The sequence below is a fragment of the Populus alba genome, chromosome 17 (genome assembly GCF_005239225.2).
Source record: "Populus alba chromosome 17, ASM523922v2, whole genome shotgun sequence".
Taxonomy (NCBI): Eukaryota; Viridiplantae; Streptophyta; class Magnoliopsida; order Malpighiales; family Salicaceae; genus Populus; species Populus alba.
The window spans coordinates 11,117,152-11,144,405 of record NC_133300.1 but is presented as its reverse complement, the minus strand read 5'-3'; the positions used below and the strand labels follow the sequence as shown (position 1 = coordinate 11,144,405).

The following is a 27,254-nucleotide window of genomic DNA, read 5'->3' as shown; positions in this document are numbered from 1 at the left end:
GCTAGCAAGTCTAGGTACTCCATTGCTTCATTAGGGTCTTTATTTTCAAAAGTTCCATTACACATCAATTCAACAATTTGCTTATCTCTAGATGTTAAACCTTCATAAAAATGTGAAACCAATCTCCATGTTTCAAAACCATGATTAGGGTAAGTATTCAGCAAGTCTCGATACCTATTCCAACATTGGTAAAATGTTTCTCCTGGCTTTTGAGTAAAAGTGATGATTTGTCTTTTGGAAGAGTTTGTTATGTGAGACAAAAAAAACTTCTTTAAAAATTATTGTTGCATTTCATCCCAAGCACGAATAGATCCTGGTCTCAAATTTTATAGCTATGTTTTAGCTTTATCTTTTAATGAAAAAGGAAAAAGCTTTAATCTAATGGTGTTCATGCTACAATTTGAGTCATTATAGGTATTACAGACCTCCTCAAATTCTCTTAAATGCAAGTGTGGATTTTCTAGGTCTAAGCCATGAAAAGAAGGTAAAAGTTGAATAATGTCTAGCTTAAAATTAAAATGGGATGCATCAGGAGGGAAAACTATCCATGAGGATGCACTTGTTTTTGTGGGATTCATGTGATCTCTAAGTGTTCTCATACGGTTATTCTCATTATAAAGCGATTGATTATCTTCTTCTGCCATATTTTCTGAAAATGATGAGGATACCTTACAAAGCCTACCACTTAATGTGCGTGACCAAACTCTGATGCATGTGTAAGAAGAGAATAAAAGCAAGAAAAGAAAAGAGAAGAACAAGAAACAAAACAAAACAAAAGAAACAAGAGTTGGATAAAATGAAAAGTGAAAATAGAGAATAAAATAAATATTATAATTTATACAAGAATTTACCTCCCTAGCAATGGCGTCAAAAACTTGACACGACCAAAAGATTGATATCTTTTTCCAAGTGCAGGAGTGTTGAAGTAATAAATAATCCGGCAAGACCGGGGTTGAACCACAGGGAGATTAACTATATAAATTATAAATAACAACAACAACAACAATAATAATAGTAATACTAATACTAATACTAATACTAATAATAACAATAATAGTAATAATAGTAGTAGTAGTAGTAATGATATTAATAATAGTAATAGTAATAATAAAGAGGACTTTGAGATATAAGATTAATGTGAGGATTAAACAATAATAAAAACAAATGTCAAAGTTAGAGGATCCACTAATAATATTTCAAACAAGTATAATATAAACTTTTATTACTCAACTGGAAACCACACACAAAGGAGGTTCCAATCAGATTATAATTATTAACATGATTACATTAATTATCTTGTTCGAGTAATGCCAATGCTTGTAAATATTATCAGGTATTCATGGTGATAACTTATGTTAACAACAAATCAAGTTCCTTTTATAGCACAGGTGTAGGTTATACCATACGATTGGGCTATGAAAGTGCCAAGCATTTTTTGTATCAAGGGTTATTCAACACAAATCTAGATTAACCATTTAACAAGCAAGGTATTAAGAGCGAGCAAGATAATAAATATAAAACATGTTAGTGTTAAGCATTAAAGTCCATGTTGAGTTTATACTATACTTTTTCTTACACTATTAGTGTAACCTTTTCACCTTTACATAATAGATTTAGCTAAACATAATGAAAGAAAGAAACATAAATAAACAAGATAAGAACATAATTATATAAATAAAGGAAAGGAAATGAAAAGCATAAACAAGAGATTAATATAACATCAAATAAAACTTAAACATTACAAAATACAAAGAAAGAGAGCAAGAACATGATCTTGATCTGAAAACCAAATGCCTAAATGCATGGCAAATGCCTCCTTTTATAGGCCAAAATTTAGAACTATTGATTTGATGAATAATTGTTGAGTGGATGGCCACATCTTGACTTGGTGAAAATCTTTATCTTTTTATCTGAATAAAACGTCATTACTAACATCAGAATTGAAACCACCTGCACTCATGAAAGTTCTTGGAAATTGTCTCAGCTTTCTAGGAAAAAAAAAATTGAGGTCATTTGGACTTCTAGAACTCGAGATATGGGCTGATTACTAAACAGTGTCTGGGCTGTAGGACAGATTCGGACTTCTTCGTTGTTGCTATAACTTGGACTTGAAAACGGCCTTTTTAAATCTTGGACTCCACATGAAAGTTGTAGGCCTATGTCTTGCTGAATCTATGTAAAAAATTGAGGTTATTTTGACATCTAGAACTCGAGATATGACCCAATTACCGAACAGTGTTCTAGTTTGGACTACACCAACATCTCTTTTCTAAGCTTCACCCTCTCTTTATCTTCACAATTTCAGTAGTTGAATTCATCAATCAATCCTTTGATTTATGTGATATGCCTGCATTTAAGATGAACATTTATCATATATTAAGGCATTTTATAGTATCAGACTTGTTATTATAAAACATGCTTTAGTTAAGGAGTTATTGATACTTCAAGTGCAAAATGACGATATAAAACCTTGATAAACATGCACTTTTAAGTACTAATCATTCTCTCAACTCTTCCTTGTTGTTAATCTTCTTTCTTTTATTTAGTTCAACAACTTATGAAGTTTCGGTTTTGAATTTGAGATTTATAGGGACAATCACCAATGATAGATTTCTCCACCTATGGTATTTTTCACTAGTGACTGGATCTCTTAAACCATCTGATTCCTTGATTAATACCAAAAGCTTCCATTCTTGTTTGATGCTTTCAATGACTTCTAAATCGAACTAGTCTTGTTCAATACTTTCAATACTAGAATTGTGATAATTTAGTCGTATTTGGCACTGTTGTATGCCCTCAAGCTGTCTAACAACCAAAATAGATGCATACCTGACATATCTGGTTATCCCAATCAATGGCACCCACTTTCTTTGTCTACAACTCATCAGACAATTTGTTGCTCTCATCCACGGAGCTTTCCACTTAACTTCTCCTTGTGGAATTCCAAATAATTTTGTTTTCCACTTCTCTTCACTCAGATTGTTCCATTCTTCCTCTTTAACTATCTCCAATGGTTTTTGACATAAGTACTATAAATTATTAAATATTGGCTTTTTGGTTTCTATATGACTAATTAACTATATGTATAGCAGTTGTTCATAACATTTGAGTAACCCTTTACCAATTTTCCTGTAATGATTGAGTGTTAGTATAGTTTCTACTAGTATTGCCATGGTGGGATTTATTTGACCATTTTCATTTTCAAAAAAAGTTGCAGCCACCTCTAAACTGATTATTCCCATCAAGTTAAAAAATAACACTAATTTGAAGATTCCCAAAGTGAGCATTTTGCTTTTTTTATTTAGCAATATAGTCATTTTTTCTTTTTCGAATACTTCTTTTGTTATTTTCCACTTCAATCCATCGATACTTTTTTTCTTTCGAATGCTTCTTCTATCAGTCCAAAGTCCTACAATGTGAGATGCTTAGGGTTAAGTATGCCTTAATGCAACAATGTTTATCTAGGGGGCATACATATTATGGGCAGTTTCTAACTCATTTATAGAGAATAGACATTATCTAGTCTCAAAAGGGTCTCTTATTGTGCTAGTGATTACCCTTGTGAAGGTAATATGAGGGCTCAATAGATATTAGGATGGCATGTATATCAATCACTACAAGTCTAAGCACTAAGCAAAGAGTTGGATGGTTTCAAGAACTTAAACCATGACTGAAAGTCGTAAGGAAAGCTATTACTCCCTCACCTAACCTGAAGTTTTCATGCACATTCTAGAGAAGTAAAAATATGTTGCATGAGAACATATATTTACATCCAATAAACATGTATGAGCAGGCTAACATATGCTAAAACATAAATAAAATGAGATAAGCTAAAATGTAAAAATTCAAACATGTCACAAACCAATAAACAACATAAGACACAAAACTTAGTATGATATTATTACAAACAATATTCTCCTTATTAGAGTCACCATTTTGTCGCACGTGGGCGAGAGGCATTAGAGGGGTTGTTAGAGTCATCACTTAGTTGTTTATTTCAGGGTTGCTAGAAAACTCGGGTGTACTAATTTTATCAGAGATTCTAAGGGTAAGGAACTAGTTGTGGCTAGAGAAGGTATTAGTACCCCTAGTGCATCTTACCTGAGATAAGCTGTATTATGTAGTTTTGAATGTGGTTTAAAGGTTTTGATGTGTTTTTAGCCAGTGGTATATCTATTGGTATAAAATTAGGATTTATTTGTGTGAATAAATCAAGTGTTAAGAATTTATTATGGGCCCATATACCTAAACAAATTCATATGAAAAAGGTTTTTTTTTTTGTAATTAACATTGTAGTAAAAAAATAACCCCAATTAAAATTGGTAAATTGTTAGAATAACTCTACAAATTTTCTAGTCAACTTCTAGTATTCAAATACAAGTCTCACTCGTAAGTCCAACATTCTATATCAGAATATTGACCATTAATTCTCATGAGTTAAAAAAATTAGGTATTAATATTGGTCAAACTCTTATGGATCAAATAAACTGGTGATTAAATCCAAAATGCATGCTAAAAACACAAAAAATACCATGTATTTTATTTATTTTTCTTGAAAAAAGATATGATTTTTTAGCATATTGTTTGAGAAAATTGGCCATACGCAACACACAAGAAGATATATATTTTTTATTTTTTATGTTTTTTTTGTAATACCATATTTGACTAGAAGAAACAATTTTTTCTTGGAACGTGTTTGTCAAACACACCCTTAAACCAAATAAGCCTTCAAAATCAAACCAAACAAAGCCTAAGGATTGACCTAGTTTTGACCCGACTGGGTTGACCCAAAAATAGACCAAAACAAAGACCCGAAATCAAAATAGATTCACTTTAACAAAAACATAAAAACCTTTCAAACAAAACAAATCAAACATGGAAAAATGAAGAACACTCTAAGGTAAGGTATACCTGAAGGCCTCCCAAGGTAACATGGAGCATTGATTAACTATTTCAGCCCAAAAATAGTTAATGACACCAACAGTCATGTTAGTGTCGGCATTTCCATGAACTTGATTAGTTGATCCCAGGATAGGCAACTAAAGACACTAATGGGGGCCATTAGCTTCGATAGTAACCTTCCTAATTTGGGAAGAAGTGGCATGGTGGATACCCTCAATCAAAGCTTGGAATACCTATATATAAAAAAGGAAGACACAATTATGGAAACAAATTAGCTAATCCTTAAAAGGGCTAATTGTTGTATGTAGAATTGCATATGACTTAAGTAGGTGGATGTGTTGTATAAATTTTTCTTTCTTGCAATTGTTTGTATTTTATTTTTAATTATATTGAAAATTATAATTTTCAGGTCTTTCCCATTCACGTCAAGAGTAGAATTTAGGTTCTTCGACCCTTTTTGTATAAGTTAGGAACTTAGGGATTATTTATGTATTTTTGTTATGCAGTAATCATCTAACCTGGACATAATAGTATACTCCTTGTATTATTTTGTAGTTGGAGTATTAAAATGTATTAATTTGCACTTGGAATATTATAATGTACTAGTTTATATTTAGAATGCTAAGTTGTGTTGTGTTTGTATATGAAATTTCAATGCTGGGATGTTTATCTTAATTACTAATTTATGCATGTGTTATGAGATGGAAATTGAATAAAAAGATTTGTCATGAATATATTCTTGAATAAATTGAATAGTTGAGTTGAACCAATTATGGATGTGTTTATGGTTGGGATGTGAATGCAAATACATGCAAGATAAATTATTGACAACTTGGGACCTCCTGTTATAAAGGAGATTTTAGTGAACTCAATGTAAAATCCTAAAACACAATTTTTTTTGTTGTTGCCCCATTTACTCCTTACGTGGAAGATAAATGGATAAACTGATTTAACCAATGAGGTTGTTGCACCATGAGCCACCAATAAAGGAAGAGGACACGAAGGAGAACCAAATGAGACATCGAAAGCTTATTTTACCAGGAGATGGTGCACGCGCCGCCCAAAGTGCGCAACGTCATCCACGCGCTAACAACTTTTTGCATTTAAAAATCATGAATTAAATGGTAAATTACATTACAACTCTTAACCAAACCAATAATTACAAAAAAAACTGTGAGAAAAAGATGTCAAACCCCTTGTTTCACTGGCATAATTTTTTTGTCCTTAAAGTCATACACGTAATCTCACTATATTCTAAAAAAGAAAACGATAACACCCTTGCCTTATGATGTGCCGTGAATGATTCAAAAATCAGCAACAATGATTCTAACAAAAATGGATGAAGGATGGGTCTGGTTGTATTGTGATGCGAACCTCGTGATCACGTGATCACGCAACCCACACGCAAAGACACCAATTCCCGGAAAGCCAAGTAAATCAGGTTTGATAGGAGTGTGACACAAAGATAACTTGTACCTAGGCACCAACACTATTGGAAACGGAGACCCCCACCCAATGAATATTGATTCGCGAACGAGAAGTATAAGGATGACGCCACAAAGACAGTTGTTCTTCGATAAGTCATTTTTCAATTCTTTAGAGAACCATGGAAGGGAGATTATCTCACCAACACACACACACAAAGGGCGACAAACAAGAAGTTTTATTAATCTGAATTGTCTACCTTACATGTCTGGTTATGCCCTTATTTATAGTGGCTGCAAACTAAAATAAACCCTAATGGACCCCTTGTGTGGACTTATATGATGCTCACTTACAATTAAACCCAAATAATATAAATAAACCCCAAACTAAGAAGAAAAATAACAATAAAATAAATAAATCTGAATTTAATATCCTAAATATGATAGGATCAGATTTGTTGCCCTTTAGAAGTCCTATATAAGCTAGGAGAATCAAATCTGAAGGTGGAATTAATTCTGAAATCTTCTTTCCTTTTTTTTTTTTTTGTAGCTAGGATGAATAAGGAATCCTTGTAAGAAAAGGATTTTGAAACATTTATGAATCCTTACCACACTTGGAAACTATGTTGCAGCCCATTAAAGATCTTTGTAGAATTAGGAGATTCCCAAAATCAGCTGCCACATCCTTTTAAGAAAAGAATCATGGCCAAATAGGAAGTTCACAGGTCAAAATGAAGTAAATAACAAAACTTGTACAGCCTCTGTTGACCTGTGTTTGGATGCCTTGCCGAACTCCGATTGACATGATATTCTAACCCAAGGTAGGACAACATGTCAGGAGATTCCACGTAAAATGTCAGCCCGATCCAATGGTAGGATTGAGAATTATGACTTTTGCCGTAAAATTGGGCAGTTGCACATTTTACATCAACATCTGAATTTGACCTTGCTTGGATCGTATCATGTTGTCTTTCTTTTGGTATTTAGATTGGATTATAGTGATTTTAAGGTAAATAAGATGGAGGATAGACTAGAATGATACTTTGATAAGTCGATCTGGATGCCACAAAGATCAATCTAGGATTTCGACGCCACACTCTTTGTGATTGAACAAAATCAATTTGGAAGAACAACTCTTAATTCTCTGAATTAAGTTTCAAATCTTGGTCAAAAGTGTTTATTACATATTTTGATACTATATTTATAATTGGAACATCCCTCCAAAGTTAGGAAAAATCAACATGACAAAAATCAAGCCTAAAAACTTGGTTTTTAATAAAGTAACTAGATAAATTTAACTAACACGTTTTTTTGACCTTTTTGAAACATAAGCAAACCAAATTTAAAACAGCTATAACTTTTTATACAAAAGTCCAATGCAATCATGGTTGGACAATCTAGAAAGATCATGTTCTGAACTTGAATTTCATCTAAATAAGTCTTGTTATCACATGCAATGGATGACTTCAAATTCGGGTTCAAATCCATCTATTGTTATGACCGTAAACAACATAAATTTCTTCACTTATTTGCATTATCAATCCAAATTCAAGTAGCCTAGCATCAAAAGAACCATTAAGAGCTTTTTCCATTTCGAAGTTCCAATTGTAGGCAAATAAGTACCCTTGAACCAATTTCAAACTGATTGCTAATTTTTAACTCCGACATAGCTTCAATAATTCCAATTTGGTTTGTCAAGGGCTGTTGTAGTTGCTTTGCGCTTGCTCTTATCATTAGATCATCTGAATCAATAGAAAAATATTAGATTTAGCTTTACGAGATGGATTCTAATTCCTATGATGCACATCAACTACGAAGCCTAATTAAAAAAATATTCAATTTAAAAAATGATGAAGGATAAAAAAAAATTAAGAAGGATCAGGATAATCAATAGAAAGTATATTTAAAAAAATTACAAAACTCAATTTTCAACTAACCCAAAGTTAAATGATGAAATAAAAATAATCAATTTTTTAAAAAACAACAACTCAAGTTAATCCATACTAAAATGTTAAACTAGTTATTCAGGTTTTAAGACCGAGATAACTTTATTAAAAGCAAATAAAAAAAATTTATGGTGCCTCATTTTCAATAGATTCAATGTTGAAAGTTGAAATCGAGAAAAAAAAACTAAATGTATGAGACTATGATAACTTCACAAAAGAAAATTGAAAAAAATAACGAAGTCTAATTCTCAAACAACCTAATATTAAAAGATAAAATTGAAAAAAAAAACTAAATAAAAAACAATTTAGTTGTTAGATGGTGAAATGAAAAAAAAATTAATTAAAAAAGATAAAAAAAATATATTGAGTTAATATAAGTCAACTTGTCAAATCCATGACCTGTATTAGCCTATTAGAAGCACCCCATAGACAGTAAATCTAAAAAATTTACAAAGCCCAATTAAAAAAAATAATTCAATTTAAAACGAACCCAAAAAATAAATAGAGTAAACTCAGGTCTACCTTCCAAACCAACAATTTTGATCATGAAATTAGGATAACCTCAAAGATAATAAATAAAAAATATTAATGAACACAATTTCTAATCATGGTCATCAAATATAAAATAAATAAATAAATAATAATTAAAAAAACAAAAAAAACAACTTGAGTCTTAAGTTAACTAGTTAAATGTATGGTCATGGTCAAGAAATCATGATAAATTAATAAAATATTAATAAAAAAAATAAAAAGTGCTATTTTTAACAAATATAATATTAAACATTAAAATTCAGAAAATAAAATTAATTTCACGAGAGCAATACATGGAACAAATATAAAAAAAGGAAAGAAAAAAACTACTATAATAAATAATGTTTTGTTGGTGTTATTGCAATTAGGGGTGTTCACAGTTCGGTTCGGTTCGGTTTAGACTAAAAAAACCAACCAAACCGAATTACAGTATTGTTGCAAACAATGAACCGAACCGGACCGGAAACCAGTTCAAACCGAACCGGTCCGGTTCGGTTAAATCCGGTTTTTTAAGGAAAAAACCGGGAAACCTAATCCCATGGGTTTTTTTGGTTTTTGTTTTAAAATTGGCTTACGGTTTGGGAAGATTTAGCATGACTAAGCTTTAAAATTGGCTTACGGTTTTAAAGCTTCAAAATTTAAAGCAAGTTTAGCTTTTAAAATAAATGTTAAGCTAATTCACATGGCTAAGTTTTAATATGAATTTACTAACTTTCAATATAAATGAAAATCTGGACATGAATTAGGATAGCAATTAAAATCCTACAAAGATGCAAACTTTTAATATACTTCTCAAAGTGCTAAATCAATGCAATATGCAAGATGCATGATCAAATTTTAAAACCTGAAATTAAAAGTCTGTTCGCACTAGAAAAATACAAGCGAATACATTAGCAACCAGCAATAAATTATCATAAACATCTGGCATAATTTGAACTTCGAAGAAAAAATTCCAGCAACACCAGCACCAGCATCCAGAAATTCCAGCAACACCAGCATACCAGCACCAGCATCAACATCCAAAAATTCATAAAACTTCCAGCAATACCAGCACCAGCATCCATCCAAAAATTCACAAAACTTCCAGCAACACAATTCCAGAAATTCCAGCAACACCAGCACCAACATCCATCTAAACATTCACAAAACTTCCAGCAACACAATTCCAGAAATTCCAGCAACACTAGCACCAAAATCCAAAAATTCACAAAACTTCCAGCAACACAATTCCAGAAATTCCAGCAACACCAGTATACCAGCACCAGCATCAACATCCAAAAATTCACAAAACTTCCAGCAATACCAGCACCAGCATCCATCCAAAAATTCACAAAACTTCCAGCAGCACAATTCCAGAAATTCCAGCAACACCAGCACCAGCATGCAGCATCCATCCAAACATTCACAAAACTTCCAGCAACACAATTCCAGAAATTCCAGCAACACCAGCAAATTAGCAACATATTATAGTTCAATTATTGAAAGAATTAAGTATGCAAAATTTAAAGGGAAATTAACAAGGTAAAGCAAATTAATTACCCAAAACAATTATATTCCAAGATTGCATCAAGCCACCAATACTACTTACAAACAATCAGTTGAGATTTTTAAACTTTCACCAAATTCTACAAAAACATAAATTAAAATGTTAGATTAAACATATGTAAATAAACAATATTATAAAATAACTAAATTTAAATTTGTAAGAGAAATTACCTGACTCAATCATCTCAGAATTTTCAATATAATCCATGAAGGATCTAATGTTGATTGGAATTGGTGCTAAACTCAACCAATTCTGACAGCAAACAAGTGCTTGCACTGTCGATGGAGATAAAGAGCTTCGAAATGGATCTAATATACGACCGCCAGTACTGAATGCTGCTTCAGAAACAACTGTAGATACCGGGATAGCTAGCACGTGTTGTGCCACCTTAGAAAGAATCTTGTATTTTGTAGCATTACACCTCCACCAACCCAAAATATCTAATTTAAAATCATTTGGATCCTCACAATCATCACCCAAATACCTCTCAACCTCATTTTTTTTTTTTTAACACTACCCTCTTCCTCTAAATGTTTTTTGAATTGAGAAGCCAAGTCATCCAACATATCATCATTTACCACCATTAAATCAACATTAACATTTTCATTTATACTTGTTCCAACACTATGAACAACCTCAACATTCTCATCAACATTCAAGTAATGCTCAAACAACCTTAGCAAAGTATCTTTAACCTTAATTGTAAAATTTTCAGCCTCTTCAACATCATATAATCTTCCAAAACAAAATCTCACATACTTCAATTTGAAACGTGGATCTAACACAACAGCCACATACAACAAAAAGTTTTGTGCATCTTGATCCCCCCAATATTTTTTATACTTTTCCATCATATTCTTCGCCATTTTACATACATAAACATCTTCACTTCTACAAAGTTGAGATATGCTTGTGTGCATAGAAATCAATTCATGAAAGAAAGAATTAGATGTCACATACAACGAGCCAGAAAATTTCAATGTAACCGTGTAAAATAATTTTAAGAACTTCACAAAAGATCTAGCCTTTTCCCAATCTTCTAAAGCAGGAGGACCTAAGTTTTTTTGTTTCCCTTGTGAATCAACCTCAAAGTAACTCAAATACCTAGGATCGGTTTCTTCTAACCTCATAAAAACCACATCAAATTTAACAGCAGCATCTAGCATCATATATGTAGAGTTCCATCTAGTTGCAACATCCAAGCAAACAGATTTTTTACTCCCAATTTTCAACCTTTCCGCACATTGATTAAAAACAAGTTGTCTAGAAGGAGAAGATCTAACAAACCTTACTGCATTCCTAATTTTAACCACTGAATAATCAATATCTTTCAACCCCGCACATACAATAAGATTAACAATATGTGCACAACATCTAACATGCATGAAGTCATTTGACAATATATTAGTTGCCCACCCAATTGTTACTCTTTTCATATATTTTATTGTCAAATTATTTGAACTTGCATTGTCTACAGTAACTGTTAAAATCTTATCAATTCCCCATTCCAATAAACAACTCTCAATCGCTTGGCCAATGGTTTCACCTTTATGATTAGAAACTTGACAAAAGTTTAGAATTCTTTTATTCAAGTTCCAACCTTCATCAATCCAATGAGCAGTCAAACACATATAATTAATATTTTGGATTGATGTCCAAGTATCAGTTGTTAAACATAAACGTTGATCCTTAAGAGCTTTCTTTAATTTCTCCTTCTCAACTAAATAAATTTTCAAACAATCTCTCCAAATCGTCAAACGAGAAGGAACATCAAATCTAGGCTGCATTACTTTACAAAATGATTTAAATCCTTGGTTTTCTATAAAGTTAAAAGGTAGCTCATCAAGTATAATCATTTTTCCAAGGGCTTTCCTACACTCTTCATAATTATAACCCACTGCCTTAATAGTCACCAAATTTTCCTCTCCATTATCACCCCTCTCTATTTTAGGCTTAGGTTCTAAAACTAGAGTTTTTTGTTTTCGATCAATGACAAAAGGAAATTTTTTGCATACACCTAGATGACTCCACATGTTACTAGTCCCATTAAGTATAGTATGACATGCATAGTCTTTTCCACAATACTTACATGCAGCCCTAGGAGTTTTAGCATTACCATCTAGTTTTTTAAAATGATCCCAAATTTGGGATTTTTTCTTTTATTACATCTAGAAGGTGGATTACCTTCTTCAGTGTTGCTGTTTGTGCTGGAGGTAGTAACTGGAAGTGGAATGGGCAAAGAATTTGGTTCTGAACTTGAAGGATTTGACTCATTCGATGTAGGATTTTCCCTATTATCCATCTGAAATTAAGAAAACAACAATTTAAAAAACCTGCATACTGTAAATTACACATGCAATGAACCTGAAAGTCTGTAATGGACCAATTTCAATTGCAAAAAGTCTGTAATGGACCAATTTCTATTCTAAAATTGAAGGAAAGAGCAAGCAAAACCCTGAAAGTCCGTGGCATTTACACATGCTGATCTAACACATTTACTGTGCATGTCACATAGATCATAACATCACATTTATGATTTTATCAAAGAAAAACTACCTAGCAGAAAGATGTAAAATATTCATTGCCATCAATTTCAGTTTACGCAGAAAGATGTAAAATATTTTAACAATGTTTACAGTTTACGCAACTAGTAAATCCCAGTTATGAGCAAGGATTATTACTGTAAAAGAAAGAATACACCATTGATGCTAAAATACTAAGCATACATCAGCCAAGAACAAAAAAGACTACCTTGAATCTCCAAAATATAATTAAAATTTAAAGAATTCTTAATTTCAATAAAACAGAATAAAGTCATGAACATACTGTCAGCAGCCTAAAATTAATAATTTAATACAACAGAAAATGGATTGATATCAACACAAATCAACAGAGATCAGAGATCAACACAAATCAACGCAAATGTTACAAGATGTAAAAACAGTAAAAACTTCGAAAGATAACTCGATATCAACAGTCAACAGAAATCAACACAAAGCAATCAATAACTCGATATCAACACAAATCAACAGAAAGAAGAGAGAGCCGGGGAAAGGGGATGAACCCGAAGACAGATGCAAAAACCCTAGTTGCAAGCCTGCAAGAGGATAGAAAAAGAAGCAGAGGTCAGAGATCTCTAATGGAACAAATGTTACAAGTAAAACTTACAAGCACACGAAGGCCAGAATTAACACATGGATAAATAGTAAACTTTACCTCTTTGACTCTTTCTGTTGCAGGTGAAGAGAGACGCCAGGGGTCGGGTTTTGTTCGGGTTTTTTTTCGACTGCAAGGATACTAGATGGATGCGGAGATCTGGGTTATATGCTTATTGATCTGCGAGAGAAGAGACGTATGCGGGGGCAAGAGGCAGAGATTCAGAGAAGATGAAAATTGAAGGGGAAACTAAAAAGAAAGAAGGGTCTGGTGTGGGGGGGGGGCGGCTGCAGAAGTAAATTTAGGTTTAGCTTTTAGGTTTACACTTTATTAGTTTACTTACTGTACCGTTTGCATTTAGTATTTATACTAGGTCGGGTAACCGGTTCGGTTCACCGGTTTTGGTGGTGAAACCGAAACCGAACCGAACCGGAAAGATTTTTGATTTTAGTAATCGGTTTAATCGGTTTTTCGTCTCGGTTCGGTTTACTCGATTAATTTTTCATCGGTTTTCTCGGTTTTTTCGGTTATTCGATTTTTTTGAACATCCCTAATTGCAATGAAATAGCCTGAGCTGTTAATTAATCAATTAATAATTGTTAATGTAGGGAAACATTAACCGAGAAAGATAGAAAAGTAGCGACGCCGAAGTGGGTAGGTGTTCAAAATTGTTCGTGCCACAAATAAAAAGGACCCATTCTCGGTGTTGGCGGCAATGAGACGATGATGATTCATCATCATAACTAATAACTGAAACTGAAGTTGAAGAAAAGAAGAGCAACAAAATGGGAGTCCAAGGTCTGTGGGACTTACTGGCTCCCGTCGGCCGTCGAGTATCCGTAGAAACTCTAGCCGGCAAGAAATTAGCCATCGGTACACCGCTCTTCTCCTCTCTTCAAAAACCCTAGCTACGTATCCATTTCATTTGATTTTGATTTTGATTTTGATTTTAGATGCCAGTATATGGCTGGTCCAGTTCATGAAGGCGATGAGAGACGACAAGGGAGAGATGGTACGGAACGCTCATTTGCTTGGCTTCTTTCGTCGAATTTGTAAGCTTTTGTATCTCCGCACTAAGCCTGTCTTCGTCTTCGACGGTGCCACCCCTGCTCTCAAGCGCCGCACCGTCATCGCTCGTCGGAGGCTGCGAGAGAACGCCCAGGCTAAGATCCGCAAAACCGCTGAGAAATTGCTTCTTAATCAAGTCTGTCTATAAACTGAACGAAACAAAACAAAAAGCTCTTTTATTTATTTATTTATTTTTATTATTATTTTCTAATCTAATTGGTACCTAGTTTTTGAAATTTGATTTTTATAACACAGCTGAAGTCAATGAGGCTGAAAGAACTGGCAAAGGATCTTGAGAAGCAGAATGCTGCTAATAAGAAGGGCAAGCAGACGAAGATTTTGGAAGAGAATAAACGTGTGTTGTCTGAGCCCGAAAAGCTTGATGAGATGTACGTGTGTATACCTTTTTTTTGTGATTTTTTTGCCTGGAGAACAACTTTTGTTGATTGTTTCGATGATGAGTTGATTTAGGCTGGCAGCTTCCATTGCTGCTGAGGAAGGTGGGAGTTTAGATAACAATGCATCCACATCTGCTGCTGCTGCTGCTGCTGTAGAGGACATGGATAGCGATGGAGATGGAGATGAAGAGATGATTTTGGTAAAGAAATCGACAGGAAAAAAAAAAAGTTATCTCTTGATTTTGTGGTAACAAGTGCTATTGTATCGGTCCATTTCTTCATTTCTTTTGTTTTGCAAGTTCAAACTCTGGAATTTGTTTTGATTATCACCATGGAACATTCTTCTTTAAGAAGTGAAGACTCTGCTCTTAAAGCTCCCGGCCATTCAGCCATTCTTCACTAAATATTATTTTGAAACTTAAGCGAAAATGATCAATATGTCATAGTTGGTGTATTTAATTTATTTTGCAGCCACCAATGAATGAGGTTGAAGACCCAGCTGTCTTAGCTGCTTTGCCTCCATTAATACAACTTGATCTTCTGGTATGGTTTCTTGATTAGACGTGCTGTTCATTCCATCTTTGTTTGCCGTGTTATTTTTTTTACCTCTGCCCATTAATAAGGTCTCTTATGTAGATGAGAGAGAGATCATTTGCAGAAAAGGGAAAAAGTAATCAAGACAAGCAGGTCAGTTCTTGAATGCCTAGTTGTACATTGAGATTTATCTTAATATGACATGTGGTACAGCTTGCAAAAAATGCGTGCTTGTTGTGCTAACTAAGAGCCTGTGTTCACTGTGTTGTGTTTGTTTTTGTCTGATTTGTACTTTGAAATGATGCTAAGTGTTTAATTTTTCATTGAAGTTGGAGAACCAGAATGACAAGCACGAAAATAATGCAAAGGGAAAGGAAATTTTCTCAGATCATACTGAATTTGAAGGGAGCAATATGGGAAGAGATCATGTGGCAGCAGAGAGTTACAATCAGGAGAAGTTAGACGAAATGTAAGCTGTTGGTCCAATTGTCATACTATGCTCTTTCCAATTCTGGTTTAATATTCTGTTGATTGCATTGACAAGTTAGTTTAGGTTGGCAGCATCTATGGTGGCTGAGGAGGAAGGCAGTGATGAAGATGAAGAGATGATACTGGTAAGTATGCACAACTTTGATACATGGAATTATTGTTGTAATGGGAGTTCATGCAGATTGTAGCTTTTATGCTTTTCAATTTTTCTTTGAAGTTTGAGAACTAGTCCATATCAGAACAAAGTTCAAGTGCCCTATGAACCAGGGATGCATTGATGCTTTCTTTATTGGTTTATCTCTCTCTAGTTCATGTTTGAAATAGGAAATTTAGTGGTATATGCCATGTATGGTTGCTCTCTCAGAACTCATCTTCTAGACGCAGGCTCTATTCTTTCCGGGATTTTTTGTTCTTGTGCCACGGAGTGCCTGTATGCAACTTTGTCTTTTTTTTAACCTTACAGCTGAGCATGATCCATTTTGCAGCCACATGGGAAGGTTGATCCTGCTGTTTTAGCAGCTCTGCCACCATCAATGCAACTTGATCTTCTGGTCCAGGTAAATGTTGGTGAACAGCTAGTTTTGATTTTCTACGAGATAAAATGTTTCAGCTTTCTCCGCCCATTGCTTTTACTGTGATGTTAGTTGTTCATCTCCTATTTTGTAGATGAGAGAGAAATTGATTGCTGAAAACAGACAAAGGTATCAAAAAGTCAAGAAGGTCAGTTCTTGAATGCACTGCTCTTGATAAAGATTTTTCATGTGAATGTTTTCTAGTTTTTGTATCACTTTTCTATTTCTGAAGTTGATTGATTTCATATTTACCATGTGCTTGGTGACTATACTAGGACTTACAAAAGGTGGTGCTTGACACAAACTATTTATCATTTGAATTCACATTTATCATATCACAGTGATGCATGTATCCCATCAAATTGTGTGCAAATTTCTTATTTGCTCATTTCATATTTAACTAGGTGCCCGAAAAATTCTCTGAGCTTCAAATACAGGCTTATCTTAAAACTGTTGCTTTCCGTCGTGAGATAGATCAAGTGCAGAAAGCTGCTGCTGGGAATGATGTTGGTGGTGTCCAGGCTTCAAGGATAGCTTCTGATGCAAACCGAGAATTTATTTTCTCATCATCCTTTTCTGGGGATAAAGAGTGAGTACTTTATTTTCATTCTACTAATGAAATATGCTTGGCAAATGCCCTGTCTTTTGAAAAGGCATTATATCAACTGTCACAAGGTTAAATGTTAATTGGTAGGAGTGGGTTGGGGTAGATGCTAAGGGGTGTTAACCTAAATCCAAGCACAACCTTAATCCGATTCACTTTCATGCATACATCCCATTTGTTGTTGTAGACACTTCCAATTTCATGGGGCATTGCCTGTCATCTACTTACTTTTTCAAAGATGTTTAGGTTGCTTACAACTGCTGGAGTGAAGAGAAGAAAAGGACACGAGCAACAAAAGGAACCAGTAAAGCAACCATCTTCAGATTTTGTGGCTGGTGTTGCATCTATCTGTAAGTCCAATACTGTGACAGGATTTTCCCAGGATGAATCTAGCAGTACTTTTGATGATGATGTTGAGACATATCTTGATGAAAGAGGTCATATGCGAGTCAGTAGAGTCAGAGCCATGGGGATGCGCATGACCCGTGATTTGCAAAGGAACTTGGATTTAATGAAAGAAATTGAAAAGGAGAAAATGCTTTCTATCAAGACTCCAAGTACTCGGTCTGTGCATGACAGAAATAAGATTGGTACCCCCAGATGTTTTCCCAATGAAAATCATAATGGAGAAAGTTCACATGGTATCGATGGCAACTCCACTAACTTGAACAAGATGAACGAGCAGTCCTTGTTGAGTAATGAGACTTCTGTGCAGATATCTTTTGAAGTTGGTGACGAGAGCAAGCATTTTAGCAGTGATGACGAAGTGTTTGCTTCTTTAGTAGCTGAAAAGCCTGTAAAAATCTCTTCTGCTGGCAATAGTACATCAAGAAGATATTCTGATGATTCTGCTTTTGATAGTGACTGGGAGGAAGGAATTGTTGAAGGAAAAGCTAATAGTTCTCCTAATGATGTTGAATTAAGAACTAAGCCATCTCTTAAGGCTAGCAATGTTAGCGATGATAGTGAAGTGGAATGGATGGAAGGAGATTCTGATATTCATGATAACTCCTCCTATCTAGCTGAATCAAAAAGAAAACTAGTTTCCAAAGGTACTTTGGAAGAAGAAGCTGCTTATCAGGATGCTATTAGGAGAAGTCTTAATGATTTAGTGGTTGAAAAATTCATCCAGTCGCAATCTAACCCAGAAAATATTAAAATCTCTGGAGAAAATGTTAGGAATGACAGTGAAGTGGAATGGGTAGAAGTAGATGTTGATGTTCATGATAAGTCCTCATATCCAGCTAAATCAAGAAATCAAGTTTCTGGAGGTTCTATAGAAGATGAGGCTGGTTTGCAGGAGGCCATAATTAGAAGTCTTAGTGATCTTGGGAGTGAAAAATCCATCCACTCAGAATCTGATCCTAGAAATGTTAAAAGCTCTAGAGGACATGCTTATGAGGGTGTGGGCTTTCTTGATCAAGAAGATAATAGTTCAGCTATGCTCAGGAAGGATGCTACCCAACAAAGCAAATCAATCTCTGAAATTTTGGGTTTTGAAAACCTAGGTGATGCAGGTGAAGTTAATATCTCACAAGCCTTTCCATCTGTGGGTAGCCAATTAAAGTCATCTAAAGCTTATAATCCTGATGATGTGGTGATGCTAATAAATGAATCACGTGAAAGTTATGTGCATTCTAATCCTGCCCGGATAAGCCAAGATGTGGATAAAAGGGAGAATGAGTGCCGAGGCATGCCATCTATTGAATCAATTGGCCCTTTGGAAGCAAAGGAGAACCACTTGAATTTGGAACCTGCTTCTGATATTGAGAATGGTGGGTTATCTGCCTCCCAGGAGAAGTATTCAAGAGACGGCTCTCATACCGCTATAGTAGCATCTACTTATCTACCGCTTACTGAGCTAATTGATGATAGAAATGATAAGAAAGCAGAGCCATCCACGTTCATTGGTGGAGAGAAAATTAGTTCTGAGGCTGAGCCACCATGCCTTTCAGTTGAGAACTCTTTCCCAGAAGATTCAGTGAATGGCAGTGATTTTGCAGAGAAACTTGACGGAGAAAAAAAAGCAGAAGACCATCATAGTGAAAGGGAATGCTATATCAGCAAATCTGCATCCATGGATAATGAGAATGAACAGGTCAATTTTACAGAGGCTAGTTTGGAGAATGAAATGCTAATACTAGATCAAGAATATAGTAATCTAGGAGATGAACAGAGAAAGCTTGAGCGTAATGCGGAATCAGTCACCAGTGAGATGTTTGCAGAATGTCAGGTATGCACTGAAACTTCCTATCTGACTTAACAGCTAAATCAAGTGGTGACAATTAACAAGTTGTTAGGACCAACTTGCTTCATGTCCTTATTGGAGTCTAGCATGCAATGATTTGTCCTTGATTGATCAAACTCTCTCTATGTTTTTTTGTCCAAAAATTAGGTTTTGTTTTCTGTTTGGATATCAACTATGGAACTTCAAATACACTGACCACTAAGGATAACTGTTTTCTTATGCTTACGTCAAACAATATATTGCAATGGGTGATACTAAAATTCTGGTTTTACATGAGGAAATGAGAAACTTATGTTTTTTCGGTTAATGTTATTCTCTGTAGAAATGATACTGATTTTGGCTTATCAAATAATTTGCAGCACCAAACTCATGTTGTTTGTCATTTTATAATCTGTAGGAGCTGCTGCAGATGTTTGGCTTACCATATATTATAGCACCAATGGAAGCAGAAGCTCAATGTGCATATATGGAACTTGCAAATTATGTTGATGGTGCTGTGACTGATGATTCTGATGTCTTCTTGTTTGGAGCTCGAAATGTGTATAAGAATATATTTGATGATCGTAAATATGTGGAGACATACTTCATGAAGGTCTGGTAGAATCCTTCAAAATTTTTTGTCTTCTATTGTTCTGTCACAACTGCTATGATATTGGGATCAAGTTCTGTGATTAAATAATTGAGAAAACTTGCCTTTCAGCATCTTTGCAATAGTTTTCTCCATAAAGGTCCCTTCTTTTTTGCATGATTTTTTTTCCAGCTAGAATGCTTCTAAAATTACTCTTGACTTTTGGGCTCTTTTTTACTGCTTCATTTCTTTTTCTTACAGCTCTCTGCTGTTTTAGCGCAAATTATATATTTTCTTTTTATTCTTAACATTCTGCCATTCATACTCTGGCAATTTGCTTGCAGGATATTGAGAAAGAGCTTGGTCTATCAAGAGAGAAATTAATTCGCATGGCTCTGCTTCTTGGAAGTGATTATACCGAGGGAGTTAGGTAATTAACAGATACTGGTTTGGCTTCTAAGTCTCAATAGTCATGCTTTCTTCTTATGCATGTAGGTTTTCCTTTATGTCTTTGAATTTACTCTTTTACAAGCACATTGTTTTGAGCTGCTTGGTTTGAGTATTAAGAACCATTTTTATGCTTTATTAGACATTCTATTTTTTATTGTTAAGTTTATGAACTTTAATGGGATGTGTGTTTGTTGTAGTGGCATTGGCATTGTCAATGCTATTGAGGTTGTGACTGCATTCCCAGAGGAGGATGGCCTTAAAAAATTCAGGGATTGGATTGAATCACCAGATCCAGCTATCCTAGGAAAGTTTGATGTTCAAACTGGTCTGGGTGCGAGGAAAAAAGAGTCAAAGGTTGGTGGTAGTGAAGCAAATTGCACAGGTAATGGCATGGAAGGAACGAACCCATCTGGCCTAAACATTCCTCAAGCTCATGAAGAAAAGCAATCTGCAGATCATGATCAAGTGATAAAGCAGGTTTTCATGGATAAGCATGTAAGTTCTTACAGAATTAGTCATTTCCTTGTTGACACATACTTCAGCAATCAGCATGATAGAAGAGATCCCAAATTTAAATTTGTACAGAGAAATGTGAGCAAGAACTGGCACATTCCTTCTTCTTTTCCGAGTGAAGCAGTCATTTCTGCGTATTCTTGCCCGCAAGTGGACAAATCAACTGAGCCTTTCACATGGGGAAAACCAGATCTTCATGCTCTTCACAGGTAAGTTATCTCACCTTTGGTTTTCATAAATTTCGGTATGTACAGCTTGTGTTTGCTTCTAGGTCTATGCTGTGTTGAACATTTCTACCCTTGCTGAATTTGTTATTACACATGCTATAGGACTACGCTGATGATACTTACAATGCGTTATTTTTCTTTCCAAGTTTTAATGTGATCCATGCTAAAGTTCCTGCTGCTTTTTGAGAGCTGTTTTCAAGAGAAGATTGCATCGTCTTGGTCACCATGCTTTCAATCATTTGCTCCAACATTTTGAAATTAGAAAACACATACCCAATGCTAAAATGCACCCAAATCATGCATTATTAGTACACCAAACTGATTCTCTATGGTTCTTAAAATAACCGGCAGCATATTTTCCCATATAAAATCAGATGGTTCGTTTCAATGACCAGCTGTGGTTACATACAGATTATGCTGGGAAAAGTTTGGGTGGAACTTTCAGAAGTCAGATGAGTTGCTACTTCCTGTTCTGAAGGAGTATAATAAACATGAGGTTGTGTTCCTCTCTCATCTGCATGCTCAGACACATTTGCTTACTCATGTTCATGCATGAGATTCAAACAAGCTAACATGCCCTCGTTATGATAATAAATAGCACATGTGCTTATGCATCTACACACTCTTCTCTACCAACATGCATCTGCTTTATTACGTAATAAAGAATATTTTTTGTATATTTTCTAAGCAAACTTTTTCTATCTGTTTGGTGCTGTGAACAGTGTCGGCAGTGTTTTAGGAAATTTTAAGATTTATCTTTGATGGGTAATTGTTGGGTTGATTAGGTATGCATGAGAGGTTGTTTGGGGAATGCTGACGAGTGTTTTGAGGTTTGGTTGATGGTGTTTTCTGCTGGACATTATAGAAATCATTAGAGTCATGCTAATAGGGTTTCTTGGAGTTACACCAAGAGGATAGAAAAACCTAAGCTTCACATCTAGGGTTCTTAGGAGTTAACACCTATGGAAAGTTGAGTCATGCAATCAAAAGCAAAGTTGCTGGAATTTTATCCATAAACTGATTCTCTGTATTGAATGATTACATAACCTTTACATAGAGCTCCTTGGATTTATCTTCCTATGTAAGAAAATACTGATTGTCCTATTTAAAATTGCCTAATAAAGCTGATTTCTCTTTAAGACTAATAGAATACTAAATTGAGAGTAAACCCAGACTTGGACAGTTTTCTTGAAACAGATACCCTTGTCTATGAAAAGACTAAAGTTCGCTTCTTTTGCTGTCTGCATTAATCATCCACCTTTGTTATGATCTGGTATCTTCGTTTGCAACTAATCAAAGTGTCATGAAAAGCACGCTTTACTGTTAAATGCCATTGTTTTCTTCTTTTTTTTAACTCAAATGTATAAAATCAATAAATTGTAATAGAACTTGCTGCCTAACTTGTATTTGGTTGTTGCTTGAAATTGAATATAATTATCTGTATCCTAGTATATAGATCAAGTTTATATAATTTTAGGACATTAAATGAACACACATTCCTCACAAAGAACATTCTATATCTCTCAAGAGTAAGCTATGATCTACATACCAGAGAACATTAATTGAATGGTTAAATATTTGTTATCTACATATTTTGAATTAGGATTGAAGTAATAGTAAAACACCATATTTTTTTTTTTATTTTTTTTGGTTTTTTTGGAAGTTTTATTTTGCTTTAATTACTGGAGGCTAAATTAGACATTACAATAAAATCAAGGTCTTTTTGTTGATACAGTGCTCATACCAATTTAGGACATTAAGTGAATATAGTTTGCATCTGTTATGATTTTTTCCATTTGAAATTAGAAACTGAAAGCTGGAGGAATTGTAAAAATGCCTTAATTTGTTTTTCTTTTAAATTTTAATTTTTTTTTTTTAACATGGAAGGATAAACCGGATATTACAAGGGTGTGGTTGCAGTTGTTTTTTTAAAATGCTTTTTTGCTAAAAAATATATTAAAATAATATTTTTTTTTATTTTTTAAAATTTATTTTTACATCAGCACATCAAAATGATTCAAAAGTATAAAAAATTTTTGAATTTTAGCAAACCTCCGTTTGGGCCACACTCCCAAACCCCCCACAATAAAATAACAGGGTATTTTACTTAAATGAGATATCTTGACAACATACTCTATGTAAGATGTAAGGAGATGCTGATAAGTTTCTACTTGGTTTATTTGTTGAAGACTCAACTACGACTGGAAGCATTTTACAGTTTCAATGAAAGATTTGCAAAAATTCGTAGCAAGAGAATCAAGAAGGCTGTTAAAGGGATCACTGGAAACCAATACTCTGACATGATGGATGATCCTGTGGAAGAAGTTTCTAAAAGTAGAACTGGAAATTTATCTGGGAAATCTGGTGACAATGAACCTCAGACACATTCAAAGAGAACTGCAAGAAATGCTCCTGGCAATAAGAGTAGTTTTCTGGAAAAATCAAAACCAAAGAGGTCCAGGAAAAGGACTGCTGAGGAGCCTGTTTTTCCTGAAGTTGAGAATACAGAGGCAACTGTTAGGCAATGTAGCGATAGAGGATTCCTAAGAAACAGAAAAGGTAGAGGGAGAGGCCAGGGAAGGGGAAGGGGAAGGGGAAGGGGAAAGGCAAATCTTTGTTTTGAACAATCAGATTCAAGCTCTTGTGATGTTGATAGTGGTCATGATGAGCATGAAGTGCATGTGTATGAGTCAAGTGGCCCACATGAATTGCGGAAGGTGAGATTAATTTTTATTTGCTTACTTCCTTTATGGCATAACGAAGTCTATATAATGTCGCGTTGATAAATTCATGGAAAGCAAGCAAGTGGAGAACTTCACTTGTTTGTGGTTTGTTCTTATTAAGGTGCAACAGACTTTAGTTCAATTTCAAAAGCTTTGCCTCGCCTGCTTGTTGATTTACTGTAGTTTATTCCAATGTTTTAGGTGAGCTATTAAGCATTTTAGGTTCTCTTTTGACAGTTTGAGGAGCCATACTCCCCATCTCATATATGTAAGAAGGCCCCAGCCTGATAAACATGCACTGGAGTTATTCAGTACATGCATAGACAGCTGCATGTCTTGGTTTTGGTTTATCTGGTGCAAAATTAGTATAAAGGTTTCTATATGCTTAAATTTTCATCACATGATGTCATGATTCTGACCATCATGCAAGTTGTGAAAATGAGCCTTCTGTAAATTGAACATGGTGGAATTCCATATAGTAGACTTGCATCTACAATAATGTTATTTCAAGAAGGCTTATTCATTATTTTAAGCTGAATCTAACGAAGGTTTCTTTTCAACTTTTTCCCCTCTTTTTAGTCAACACGGTTGCGGAAGCCTGTAAATTACACAGTCGATGACTTGGAAATTGATGATGTGGAGAAGTCCTTGGACCAGGGTGATAAAAAGGGGTTTGACAAAGAGGCACTGCATCAAGATTTCTCTTCTGCTCAAGAAGCACGTGGAGATGGTGGCATTGGCATCAAAGACAATGAACAACTTGAAGTGGGAGATTCTTCACTTCAGAGCTTCTCCAGGGATTATCTTGAAAGGGGAGATGGATTTTGCTTTGATGGAGAGGAAGTTGGTCTCCCTGGCGTGGACCGAAATAGCCATTTTTCGGAGGTTGAACCTTCTGATGATCACCTTGAAAGGGGAGGTGGTTTTTGCCTGGATGAAAGTGACGCAGGCATGGACCAAGGCACTGCCCATAGCCCACCTGCAACTGGTGATCTTTTGGAAGATGTTGAGCATGGTACTGAGCACCTGAAGGAGGTCGGAGATGGAGGGAGGACGAGTGCTTCTGAAACTGAGTTGAATGCAGACAGCGTGGTTGCAGCAGCACATGCTGGTGGTCATTTAAGGAGCAGTGTCTCTGGCCCAGAAATAACTAAGAATGAGACGGGGGCAACTGGTGGTGCAGGAAGTCTAAGTGCAATGCCGTACTTCCTTAAAAGAAAACGGAGGAAAATGTGATTTTCTAGATCAGTCTTGCTGCGGTGCTGCGATGTTTATTTTAGGGTTCCCACCGCCATTGAGAGTAATCAATAATATAGTTGTCTGTTGCATGCCTGAAACATACAAGACGTGTCTCTTGTCACCATTTGTTTTGTGCAGTCTGAAAATGAATTATTTCTTTTTGTATCACTTTAGCAAATTTAAAATTTCAGAAAGATTTGATGACTTCGTCCCTTCTCGTAAAGAGCATCCTGATTTATACAATAACGGGCGGTAGCGTATGAAATTGCCTTCTATTCCATTCTGTGGGTGCGACTTTTTTTTATTTAGAAAAATAATAATAAAAGAGAGGAAATTCACAATAAGACTATGGGTGTTTAGCAGTAGTAATGGTTGTTTTTAAAGTAATTTTTATTGGAAAGTTTACTAAAATAATAATTTTTTAGTTTTTAAATATTAATTTTAAAAATAATAATGGCTGGTTATTTATGTTGTCATCGATACAATAAAAGAGTAATAAATTAATAATTCTAAATTAAAATTCTAAAATTATCTAGATTGCTACTTAGAAACTACTAACACCTAAAAAACAATTAGGTGATGATTCTAGACAATTTGTGATTTATTATATTTATTACAAGTTAGTTTTAAAATAATTATTTAAAATAAAAAATAACATTTATTAATCATGAACAATCCTAATAATTTGTTTGTTTTTTATGTTTTAAAAATATTTTTGTAAAAAATTAAAAATTTAATATTTTTTCTTTGTTTTAAATTAATTATTTATTTTTTAAAATTGTTTTAATGTGTTAATATTAATTTTTTTTAAAAAAATATATTTTTTAATATATTTATAAAAAATAATTAAAAAAAACAATTTATACCACGCTCCAACAACTCCCTAAACTACTCTCAAGTTTTTGTTTTGTTTTTTTGTTTTTGTCAACTTTTGTTTTTTTTTTTCCAATTCATTCATGTTTTTCATGTTTATTTATCAAATTATTTGATTGATTATGAATATTAATTTAAAATTACTCCTATTTCTAATTTATAAATAAAATATAAGATAAATAGTAATCATGGAAACCAGTCAAGTTTCATTTAAAGACCATTCTTTTGGTGCATTCATAGGATATTGTAAAGCCTTAATGTTGCTTGCACATGCGATTTTTTTTTTTTTTGGGTGATGACCAAGGCATTATAAGTCCATGATAGTGGTGAGAAATTAAGATTTGTTCTTTTCCATCTATCATTGTTCATCACTTTATCATTGAAGTGGCGATTGACGAATCACTTCGTTGAATTATTAATAATATTATTATTTTTTGCTGCAGCTCAATTCAAGTTCTTGTGACAGCAATCAAGTATATTCCCCAGGCCAGAATTGCTTCTCCTTCATGTCATCAAGAAGTCTTCGTAAGAGGTTAATTGCCAATTTTCCATCACACTGGCAATAAGCCTCGTTAACCTTTTCACAATACATACCATACAAAACTCTTCTTCGTGTTTACTAATCGTGCTCTTCACCGCTTAGCATCAATAATACCCCACCCAACACTTGCATGCATGCAGCGAAAAAGAAAAGGAAAAAGAACAGAATTTTCAGACAGATTTGTCTCTTAACCATTTTAGTATATTTAAAGCTTGCACTAAAGCCATGTTCCTTAAGTGCTGATTTAGTTACTAATCTTTATTAACGTAACAGATGTTGCAACTTAGCTTCCTCAGAATTTTGCCATTGATATGTTTGTTAAGTGATAAAATAACCAATTAGAAACAAATGGATGGAACTTATATATGTTCCAAAAGAATCATTTTCAAAACATTTCTCACTAACCAAATAAGCCCACCTTTATCTGATCCTCGAGAATGTATTCTGACTCTTGCATGTCGTTTGTCATTGCTTTGAGAACAGGCAGTGGTGAACTTCATGCGAAAGAGCACGGACATCAGATTCGTTTTACTTGATTTTCTTGGAGGGGTGACAAATTATGCCCAAATGGTTGTGCAATCTATAGACCAAAGTGCGTTACATCTTCGTGAAGGGAATTATATCTTACCATTTGGGAAACTGTGTTATGCATGTCACAAATTTGACCTCGCTTTTTTTGACAGTTTCTTGGGTGAACTTTTA

The 27,254-nt window shown here is 34.3% G+C and overlaps 1 protein-coding gene and 1 long non-coding RNA gene across 7 annotated transcripts; one reads left to right on the top strand and one right to left on the bottom strand.

The window, feature by feature from the left end:
* Positions 1-10,115: 10,115 nt before the first annotated feature.
* On the bottom strand, positions 10,116-13,801 carry LOC140954839 (uncharacterized). Its single transcript, XR_012168381.1, has 4 exons — positions 13,566-13,801; positions 13,414-13,446; positions 10,520-12,651; positions 10,116-10,428 (listed from the first exon to the last, which is right to left on the bottom strand). It is a non-coding gene; the product is annotated as an uncharacterized lncRNA (long non-coding RNA).
* Positions 13,802-14,104: 303 nt separating this feature from the next.
* LOC118046109 (DNA repair protein UVH3) lies at positions 14,105-25,346 on the top strand. 6 transcript variants are annotated; one of them, XM_035054878.2, is made up of 19 exons: positions 14,105-14,378; positions 14,466-14,709; positions 14,829-14,962; positions 15,045-15,171; positions 15,443-15,514; positions 15,608-15,658; positions 15,835-15,974; positions 16,059-16,119; positions 16,480-16,551; positions 16,661-16,714; positions 16,971-17,155; positions 17,417-19,403; positions 19,816-20,010; positions 20,331-20,416; positions 20,634-20,931; positions 21,022-21,158; positions 21,588-21,672; positions 23,366-23,893; positions 24,479-25,346. In XM_035054878.2, the coding sequence occupies exons 2-19, from the start codon at positions 14,485-14,487 to the stop codon at positions 25,133-25,135; spliced, it is 5,094 nt and encodes a 1,697-aa protein (XP_034910769.1). In that variant the 5' UTR covers positions 14,105-14,378; positions 14,466-14,484; the 3' UTR covers positions 25,136-25,346. The 6 variants fall into 6 exon arrangements, with proteins under 6 accessions (XP_034910769.1, XP_034910768.1, XP_073261818.1 ...); XM_035054877.2 differs by having other exon boundaries at positions 14,459-14,709; XM_073405717.1 differs by lacking the exons at positions 14,105-14,378; positions 14,466-14,709; positions 14,829-14,962 and having other exon boundaries at positions 15,139-15,218.
* Positions 25,347-27,254: the final 1,908 nt, after the last annotated feature.